The following is an 11,383-nucleotide window of genomic DNA, read 5'->3' as shown; positions in this document are numbered from 1 at the left end:
ATCAAGTTTTACTAACCAATGCAAAGAGAATCACAATCGAAGAAAATAACTTAAGCACCACCTTAAAGTTTCTTAATCACAATTAAAATAAATTTTTGGGTGCGTTGATCCTAAATAACTAATAATAATGGATATATAAGTATCGTATCAGCCACTTAGATATACCATAGTTTTCTTTGCCATAGTTCGACGTGGGAGTGGTTATGGTGCATAAGGAAATCCTTATGCACCATGCATAAATCCCAACATAATTGCTTCCTACACCCCCAAAGTGAGCCAAAACTATTTTTGTTCAAAATGAAAGAAATCTGATGGTTGTGATGTGTTTATGTACGGTGCATAAGGAAATGGCTCATGCACCATAACTTTTGCCGTTCGACGTATGCTACTTTCTGGGGAACATAAATGTTTTTCTTGTTGTGAACTTCTCTTTTGTGCATTTTTCTTCATGTTTAATTAGACTCTAGATGTGGCTAAATTAAAACAAACGTTTGAATATTAGTTCTTGAACTGCATTTTTTGCGGTATGGTATTGGAAAGTAATTATCCAAGAAACCAAATTGTAACACCCCAACAAGACATTTCTTGGGATATCTAGCATGAGTTAAACTTGGCATTGGATACATTAAAATTATAATAATAATAATAATAAAAATTTCCTCTGAGTAAGATATAGAAAATTCTCTTCATATACCTCTGTCCACTGACGTGAACTTTGTATGGTCCAGTGACTTCTGCTTCATCACGAACAATTATGTCATCCAGTAACCTGAATATCTGAAAAAAATAAAGGGGATTTGGGGTGAGACAAGATGTCTCAGTGAGTTCCAACCTATCCTAGGTTCCGCAAAAAGATGAAATTATACGAGAAACTCTACTACGGTCACAACTTCAAATAAAAAAGATTTAGGCACACTCACAATGTTAAAATTAAAACAAAAATAATTTAATTACATCAATTAATATCATTGAATTTTTATTTATGCCCATATCTTTTCTATTTAGGGTTGTGACCATACAAGACTTTCTCTAAACTATACATACGATTCAATTTCTACTATCTATGTCGCACTATTTTGGTCACAAATTCATATTATTATTTTTTCAATATTAAAAAGTTTAGGTCAGTAGAGTTCTGGGACTCATCAGAGTCTATAAAGTTCAACGAATGACAACATATGTACTTACGGATCACCCACAAAGAAGTTATGCAGGAGTTGAATTCACACCCTTGTGAGGTATGCACCAACTACTTATGAACAGAGCCAATCTTCATTATAAGAGTATTTACTTATGTTATTATGATCGTAATGTAGGTAGAGAAGAGCCTAAAAAACTATATGTTGCGGCTGCAGACATTGGAAGCTTTAGCTGTGTGATAGAGCCATGAGGAGGGAGGCAAGTAGCGCAAGTGACAATGTCCGAACGTGAATGACTTGCCTTAAGTTGGGTCACTTGCCCAAACTAGGTTACGCTGATCCCCAATTATTTTCTACAAATACATAAAAAAATAAAGAGTAATGCTAGCAACACTCTCTTTTGAACACCCTCCCTCTCTAATACTCACTCTCTTATTGGTTTAATTATTGTGAGTCTACACTTTGAAAATTGAACCCCCACAAAATGGTGGAACATACATTGATTTTATCGAATAAATGAGTGTGTGCTAGAGAGAGTGTTAAAAAATGAGTGTTACAAGTATTCCTCTTATTAAAATCAATGGCACTTTTTAAAAAAATAAAAATAAAAGGGTAACAGATATTTATATGATTTTTGGGTGAAAAGCAAGAGAGAAAGAGATAAAATAAATAATGAGGCAAAGGATCAAGCTCATACTAAGCAAGATATATTCTAAATCAATAGAGATAAAGGGTAAATTCGATTAAATAACAAAACATTTATATGAACTCATGGTTCATATAGTTACAAAATGTTGTTATTCAAAAACAAAATTAGAATTGTTAATCAGGTTGGCTGCAAAAGCTATCCTAAAGCCTTCCCATTTGTCTTCCAATTTATTCTGCCTTGACAGAGCAGTATCATACGAAGATTTAGAATTCTTAATACTCGACATAAGCTCTTTGCTTTCAGCTAGCATATTCTTAGCCTCATCTTCAACTTTGTTCTTTTCACCTTCACATCTTTCCATCTTTTCCTTCAACTTGGTTCTTTTCAGCTCATTACTTTTCTTTTGCTCAACAAGAATTCTAATCTTTTCGTCCAACTTTTCACCTTCTTCCGCGAGCCTCTTGTCTTCATCCTCAAACCGACTCTTTTCTTTCTTCATTGATTTCTTCTGTTTCTTACCATCTCTTATTAGTTGCACAAGCTTTTCTCTTTTTTGCAAAGCATTAATGTGATCCTCAACAGCATTTTTAGTCATGACAAAGTCATCGAAAAGGTTATGAATAGAGGATGCCATTTTCTGGACAAGCTTCACAACATTTGGAGAAACTTTTTCATGGGTTGCTTGTTTTATGCATTCCAAAGACGTGCGTAACTGTTTTTGTAGCTCTACATCACAGAGAATGGACTCAAGTGATTTTTCCAATAGACATTCAAGGTTATGCAAAGCTTCTCTTACAGCAACATCATCGCTTGTGGAACAAGTTGCTTTTGGCGAGGACTCTGGACTTCCCTTCAGGATCCTCTCAACTTCAGAAAAAATGTCCTCGTCAGATCCATCTTCGGATTTGCTAAGATCCACCGGTGCCTTTTCTTTGCTTATTGAACCATTGGTGTCAGGAACAATAACTTGTCCTCCTTGTATATTTGCTTTTCCTTTTGATTGCTTGGTCTCATCATCAATATTGTCTTGCCAATCATAATTGTTTTCACTTAACTTGTTATCAGATGCATTTTCTTCGACCGCTGACATTACCGGAAGATGCAATCCAGCTTCAGATTCTGTTGGTCTTCCTTCAATTCCTTTGCTTTCTAACTACACAATGAAAAAGAATTGGTCAAGGCAAGTGGAGCGAGTGTCTTCTAGAAATTCAATTACAACCGTATTATGTTTTATTTGATACAACATTAGTCATACTAGTTGGCTGGATTAATTAGTTTCTCATTTGCTATATACTTTTCTTTCCTCCATGATTGTAGTGACTTACAACTTTTGCAGTGTTTGTAACATTCTCTTCATGACTGGTTCCAGCATTGGTATTGATTTCCTTGTTGGAAGATTCGATTCTCTCTTCCACATTAAAGAAGTGGCTTTTATTCTCATTATTCTCTTCAATTGATTCTAGTTTAACAAAGAAAAATTACAAGTAGGAGAAACATAAGTTCAGCAAAAGAGAATATGAATTGTTAATATGATGATACCAGGGAAAGGGAGTAATTAAGAAGTTGCAAACCTTGTACAATTGGCTTCAAGGTTATCCTACGTCCTGATTCTAATTCCACTGCCTTCTTCAAATCTTTTTTCTTTTGCGAATCCAATTCCAATTCCGGCAAAACAGTCTCCAATTCTGCAACACTTACTTGTCGTACCCCACACTCTTTAATATGAATTGAACTATCAACTTCCCCAGTAGTATCGTTTGTAACATAGAACTCAAAACAAATTTTAGGTTGATAAAATTTGAGAATGCTGTCACAATGGAATGGATCATACCACACATAAGTATGATCTGAGTTTAGTTCTGTGACATGAGTATTTAGCCAGGAAGCCTTTATACCTTCTTTTCCCAAGCTGCATTGACACTTTATTCGAGCTTCACCCTTCTTCATTCCATTTCCACCTGCTGGAGAAAGAACCACTGAGTATATAAATCCAAGCAAGTTGGAACGTTCAGGAAGCAACGTAATGGTAATGGAGGAGTCAGCAGCTGTTTGACATTTGAACAGCCTCGGGATACTTGTTCCTGGTCGACAAGCATCAACACTGTTATAGTTGTAGCTGTGAACTTTCACACGGAGTCTTCTTACAGACACATTTTGAAACACAGCACTCATCATTGTTAAATTGAGATTTTCCATTATAAGGCTGAGTGAATGTCCATCCAAATTCAAGCTGTTACTGAATGAAATGTGTTTGGTTTTTCCCATCATCATTGTTGCTAATCCTTTTAGATTTGACACTGAAACCAGGGATGTGCAGTTCACTGCATTTAACAGTGTGACGAGAGGTGGAAGCTCTGGTATGCACTCAAGCTCCCTGCAATTCACCAAAGAAAGAATTTCCAGTTCTTCAAGTTTCTTAATGCTTTCAGGCAACCTTTTCATGTTGCTCCCATCAAGGTTTAATTCCTTTAACTTTGATAGAACGTGGATGTTGTTGGGGAGTTCAAACTGGTTTATGAAATCCTTCATATGTAGTATTTGTAGGGATTGTAATCCATCGAAGAGCTCCTCTAACAATTGTTTCTCAACTATTAGTGCACTGCCAGAAATTTTCAACTCACTAATAGATGTCACACTAGATAACCCCTCTGGAAGACAGTTGAGTTTTAAACTATCTAGATTAAGTCGTTTGAGTTTTTCAAGGCTCCCAATTGATAGGTCCAGTGTTTGGATTCCTGTACTGCTTAAATCCAAGTTTTCAATTAAATTCGAGGACACTGCAAAAATTTTCAGACTCTTGCACCCATCCACACTGATCTTCTCCAAACAATTTAAATGTTTTTCACCTCTAACACTCGTAATCTTTGTACACCTATGCAGTATCAAAGTAACAAGCATATCTGCACATAAAACAGATGGAGGAAGATCAACTAGACTCTCACAACCAGAGAGATTAACCCATTTAAGACTTGACGCCTTAGAAAAATCCGGAAGCTTTATTAAGTGCTTGCATTCACTCAGGTCAATTCCTTCTAATTTACCTAGTTCCTATAACAATTCAAAAGGAGATATGATCAAAATGCAAATTCTGAAGAAGAGAAAAAATATGTTATTAAGTGTGTGTATATAATATATTACCTTCATCCCCTGCCACAGTTGTTTAACATTGCTGTGCGGCATGCGGATCTCAACAAGAAACTTAGCATGAAAAGGCTGCGGAAGAGACTCAAAAGGGTATCCATACCACTCAAAATACCTAAGTTTTTTTGAAAATAGCTTAAGAAATTTTGGAAGGTAGGGGTACGTGATAGTACATTTCTGCAGGCTAGAGGGTGCATGGAATTTAAGAATTCTCAAGGCTTTCATCTTGGTGAATGTATCGGAAGTTAAAGGTAAAACATTGTTTTGAGACAAATCCAACATTATCCCTTCAATTGAGCTACTCCCCTGGCAAGGCAATAAGTGAAACGAATCCAATTAATTAATTAGCTAGTACATTTATTAGATAGTACAAATTTAACAGTAAATTTTACCTTGTTTTCTTCAATTACTTCAAAAGCTGCTGTTCCACTCAGTCGTGTATGTGTTGCAGGGTCTTCACCACAATCATTACATATTATGTCCGAACCCATTTTCTGCAGCAAGTCATGCATTTGTATTGTATGGTTATTTGAGACAGTTATCAAAGCCTTGTCTTTGAGGACAACTATTCCACTGTTTGGTTCAAAACCACAAGCATCTAGTATCTTTGTCACACGCTCTTTCTTTTCTCCTATGAAGAAGAATGCAATGTCAAGAAATATCTTCTTCTGCAGTGCATCTAATTCATCATAGCTCACTCTTAAAACTTTGTGCAATCTGCCATCAGGATACTTATCGAGTTTCTTGAAAGAACTTACCCAAAATTCAATCTCTCTTGAACGAAGATGTAAAGCCAAAAGTTTAAGGGCAAGTGGAACGCCCCCTGCATAAGTGATTGCCTTTTGCAAGAGATGCTCATACTTCTCGCGAGGATTACTTGGCTCGAAAGCTTCTAGACAAAAAAGCTCTAGAGATTTTGGATCTTCCCAGTGCTTGACCTCATATATCCAATCAACTCTTCCTCTCAGCAATTGTTTGTCTTTTGTTGTTATAATGAGTCTACTATCCTGAGTTAGGTCATGGTAGTCTCTGCATAAATAATCAAATTGATCTGAACTTTCCACATTATCAAGTACAATCAAAACTTTTCTACTTCTCAGCCTCCTCATATGAATTGTAGATTTTACAACATCGGATGCAGAAATTTCTTCCTTTAGTAGCTCAGAGAGAAGCCTGCTAAGTGAATATTCTTTTGCATTAGCAAAGCAAACATGGTCATATTGGGCAAAGTGTTTGGCAAAAAAGACTTTGGCAATGGTTGTCTTTCCCATTCCGCCCATACTCCAAATTCCAAGTATTCGAAATTTTTTCAGTAATGATTCTACGCATTCACTGTTTTTTTCGTTTCTCACCACGCCTTCTAGTTCATTAGGGTACCTCAGTTGTAGCTTTTCCAATACATCATTCACAATTTTGAGAATGAGGATAGATTCTTTCCTAACATCATAAAAATAAAAGAACAAATGACACAAAAAGTAAATATTAATTAAATTTATCATAAATATGTTAATTTTGATGTATTTCTTAATTCTAGTAATAGTTAAAACACATATAAAACTGTTGAGTATGGCTCATAGGCAATGTCAAATGAGAAAACGGAGACATAATGCAATGAAATGCAGATTCAAATTCATAAAAAACTGCTTACTCATAGGTGTGACTGTCCCATCCAGATATATTGGCTGCTTCAGTAAGGGCAGCTTTCCATTTAAGCACTTTAGATTTGTTGGATATGCTGTCTTTGGTCCCGAGCTCACGCTCATGTTTCGCGAATGCAGTCTCATAACTGGCTTTCTGGTTTCTTATGTGAGAAGGATCTGCTTTATAAAAAACAGGTATAACAATTTGACCATGATCTTTTCTACATTCGAGCACTTTGACGAGTTCTTCCAAACACCATTTTGATGTAGCAAAATTTTCAGAGAAAACAATGATGGAGATGTATGAGTCCTCAATTGCTTTGGAAAGTGCTGGCCAAACATCTTCTCCTCTATTGAGCTGGTAATCTATGTATGTTTTTATTGATTTATGAATCAGAGCATCATAAAGATGGTCTGTGATACCGAATCTAGTGTCCTCGCCTCTAAAGCTGATGAACACATCGTACTTTCTGTGAGAAGTACCGTTCGAATTCAATTCCGGCCAACACGACATTTTTTTTTTAATGACAAATGTTATAGTTAGTTAGTTAGAAAACATATATACTGTGCAGCTTAAGGGCCAACACACTTCAAGAAGAAGAAGAAGAAAAAGAAAAGAAAAAAATATTTACAAAAACAATGCATATGTTTTTTTAAAGAAGTCCAGAGAAAACAAAACTAACTTGCAGTGGGGGACCAGCAGCCGCGCGCGATTCGTGGAAAGTTAATCCTTAAATTATGCAAATGTTTTTGTTGACCTCACTTTGTTGGAATCTTCATATTAAACAAACAATGTTGAGAAATGAGGAATTAAGCCTTTTACCATCTTAACTAATGGGAAAATAATAATATATATATACATACTTTTTTTGAAGGAAATATACATACATACTTGTAAATGACTAAAAATACTATTTGAATTTTTGTCACGGACCAAAATAAATATTAATTTTTTTTTATTATAAATGTCGAAATTATTGCAATTAGTTAATGTAATTACAATTTTTTTTTTGGGTGTAATTGCGAATTGGGTATATGTTATGAAAAATGCTATTTGAAACGAAGGAATAACAAGCAAATTGATTCACGTTACATGTCGCATATTATAATCACACTTGCTTCTTTAAATTCAATCAATTTTGATTCATGATGTTCTCGTGAGTTTTTTTCTCACGCGGTGTAACATCACTCATATGTTATCCTCTTTAAAAACAAATAATACAGACCTTTTATGACTTTGTTAGTTTGAAAAGAAAAGAAAAACTATTTTTCAATAATACTTTAAAATATACAGAATGGGTATAATATTTATTTAATAAACCATCAATTTAGTTTTTTTTTAAGAAGTCAAACAAACCAATCAAAACCTCAAACCTTTAGAAAAGCACATTCTAAGATCCAAGACAAAACCACATGAGCAATCCAAATGAGTTAGACCATCAATTTAGTTCATAAATTATTACACTCTTTTCATTTTTTTTAAGGGTTCAATTTTATCTCTAAATTATATAAACATAACTGATTGTATTTTAGCTATATGAAATTTGTCAATTCATTTTTTAAAGTATATAAAAATCCCTCAATTTAATCACCAACCAGATATTATATTAAAGTATTTTATATACTTTAAAAATCCGTCAATTTTATAATTTAGCAACTAAATTAAAGTGAGCGAGATGTATCAATATTGTTTTAATGAATTCGGGGAATACAGTTTAACCTAACAAATCTTTCAAAAAAAAAAAAAAAAAAAGTTTAACCTAACAAACAAACACAATAATGATAACTACTACTAGTGTTTTTGAGAGGCTTAATGATAACTAGTTATAAGATAGTGTCCATCTACCTTTTTGAGAGATGGAAAATCCTGCTCTTGATCAACAACTTTCGGCGGGGGGGCCGACCACCGGAGATTCATGATAATCGTATGTAGGGCATCCACAATTAGAGATGTTAACTAGAATGATTAACATATTTCGAAAGACTTACGTAAACTTAAAATTCGACAACATATTAGTGAATTCGATTCGAATTCTGTCGGTTTTATGCCGGTCCAACCCATCCCATTCATCCACCGACTGAGGGTGGACGCAATGGGGTCACTTGACCCCACTTGCCTATCATATTTTTTAATTAACATTTTAATATTTAAGCAATTTGACCCTACATATATTATTGGTTCATATAATTCATTTATAACATTATAATGAATTATAAGAGTAATAAAATTTGGCACTAGAGTAGTTGAATTGAACTCGAAGACAACCCGGTTCCATCTGTTCACATCAGCAAAGTGAATGACATCGAGTAAGGCTACCGCCTCCCCTTTCAACACTGTCATGTTTGCACGCTGCCATTTTGTTTGAGTCCGAATACATTGTCCACGAGAGTCTCTAACACAACATATAAACGATGTAAGATGGTTATGGTCATGGAACACGACATCCACATCGCACGGTTTCTCCCAAACTGAGCTGTTACCTTGCACTCTATTTTATTTTTTAAATTGCACAAAATATCATCGGTTAGACTTCTAATGTTGACATTTTTAAAATAATCATTAGTTTTCAAATTTAAGTATATCAATATTCTTATATCGGTATACATAAAATTTGATTTTGGCGATATAAGCACATAAAATCTGCAACGAGTGGAGTGTAGTTATTTAATGGTATTTTGGAGAAACACTACATTAATGTTGATATTTTGAAAATGGTCATGAGTGTTCAAAATTTTATCATATTGACTATAATATATCGTCACATAAAAGATTTCTTCTGCACATGTAAACATATAAATCTTCAACGAATGCGGTGCAAATATTTAAATTTGTTTTAAATATAAAATAAAAAGTTATTTAATAGAAGCGCTACATATTTTTTTTTGAAGAATAGAAGCACTACATTGATGTTGATATTTTCCTTTCAAAAAAATTGATGTTGTTATTTTAAAAATATTGACGAGTTTCCAAAATTCTATCAATGTTTTGCATATAAAATAAAAACTTATTCAATAAAAGCACTATATTAATGTTTATAGCTTGACAATAGTCATGAATTTCCACAATTTTATCGTATCAACTTTTTCATATATTTAAATAAAGGGTCTTGCTAACAAGTGCCCTAAGAACATTGTTTAAGGAACCTACAAAAAGAAACTTTGTCTTGAAAATATAAGTCAAACACATATAAAATTCATAACTGCATAATTTTCAATTAAATATTACTACTTTTAGATACTTAAACAATGCCCTGAGAGCAGTTGTTAGCATTTCCCTTACATAAAAATTTGTTTATGTAGATATAATGACATAAAATCTCTGCAATAGGTGCGGTGCAAACATTGAACAATGTCGTGTATATGAAAAAAATTATTTAATAAAAACACTAAATTAATTTTGATATTTAAAAAATAATCATGAATTTTTAAAATTTTATCTTATAGACTTTTTCATACATGTACATAAAAATTTGTTTACGCATATATATAAGAAAATAAAATACACAAGCGAGACTCAAATATTTAACATATTTTTCTATATATAAGAAAAATATATATGTACCAAAAAAAAAAAATTTAATAGAAACGTTACGTTAATACTGATAATTTTTATTTAATATTTTTAAATACTTTACAATATTAACAATGCAATTATTCTTTAGGGTTAAATATGTTTTTGACCCTTTTAAAATTGTGAACTTTTAAGTTTAGTCCTTACTTAATTTTAATAGTTTTTTTTAGTCTTTTTAAAAGAAATTTAATTATAATTTTAGTCCCTATTAAAGCAAAGTTTGTTTAATTATCCTTGAACTCTTAAATTGTTGAAAGATTTTTTAAAACAAGTTTAGAACCATATAAATGGTTCACTTACTAAAATTTAGAATTTTTTTAATGTGAAACGAATTAAATATAAATTTTTTAAAACGACAAAAGTTAAAGATAAAAGTAATCTGTATGCAGAAATCAAATTTTGCAATAAAACTTTGCGAAGGAACTTTTAGTAACGTTCTTAACATGTCTGTAAAAAATTGTTCAAAAACTTAAGAGTTTTTTTGTTGTTGTCGTGGTCAGGGTTTGAACTCTGTACCTTACATATATTATGCGCTGTCCAAAAACTTAAGAGTTAAAACATAAATTAAACATATTTGAATTGAGTTGGGGCTAATATAGGAACAAAAACGTATTTAACTCTATTTTTATTTTTTATTTTTTATAACTATACCAATGCTATTCGACCCGTACAAAAGCACGAGAATATTACCGGTTTATTTAAGGGTTAAATATGTTTTTGATCTCTATAAATATTTCAACTTTTTGTTTTAATTTCTCTAAAGCATTTCTTCAACTTTTAGTCCTCCAAGATTTTTTAATCTTCACCTTTGATCCCTCCTTTAAAGTAAACTCATATGAAGAATTTATATTTTTGAATAAATTTTTACAGAAAAATATATAATATTATAAGGATCTCTTCAAAACAACAAATATAATTTTTTACCTAAACATGAATTAAATATAAATTTTTATATTTTTGGCCATAAAAAATTCATATTTGATTTATGTTTTGTTAAAAAATTCTAATTTTTTTTGGAGTAATTTTTACAATAATCTATACAAAAAATACAAAAAAATTACTTAAAAATATGGACAAAAAGTAGTTATTGAAAATTTTATAGAGATTAAAAGTCGAAGGAAAATTTTAAAGGTACTAAAACAAAAAGTTGATATATTTACATAAAAAAAACATATTTAAACTTTATTTAAAAAAAGAAAAAAAGAAACAGAAAAAAGGGGATGCATTATGACATATGACGTAA

The 11,383-nt window shown here is 32.3% G+C and overlaps 1 protein-coding gene across 1 annotated transcript; it reads right to left on the bottom strand.

The window, feature by feature from the left end:
* Positions 1-1,866: 1,866 nt before the first annotated feature.
* LOC11424526 (disease resistance-like protein DSC1) lies at positions 1,867-7,146 on the bottom strand. Its single transcript, XM_003616957.4, has 6 exons — positions 6,578-7,146; positions 5,322-6,366; positions 4,927-5,235; positions 3,360-4,836; positions 3,114-3,247; positions 1,867-2,941 (listed from the first exon to the last, which is right to left on the bottom strand). The coding sequence occupies exons 1-6, from the start codon at positions 7,081-7,083 to the stop codon at positions 1,937-1,939; spliced, it is 4,476 nt and encodes a 1,491-aa protein (XP_003617005.1). The 5' UTR covers positions 7,084-7,146; the 3' UTR covers positions 1,867-1,936.
* Between the last annotated feature and the right edge of the window lie 4,237 nt (positions 7,147-11,383).

This window comes from Medicago truncatula, chromosome 5, assembly GCF_003473485.1.
Source record: "Medicago truncatula cultivar Jemalong A17 chromosome 5, MtrunA17r5.0-ANR, whole genome shotgun sequence".
In the NCBI taxonomy this organism is placed as follows: Eukaryota; Viridiplantae; Streptophyta; class Magnoliopsida; order Fabales; family Fabaceae; genus Medicago; species Medicago truncatula.
Note: the sequence above shows the minus strand (reverse complement) of the source record. Positions and strands in the feature narration are given on the sequence as shown.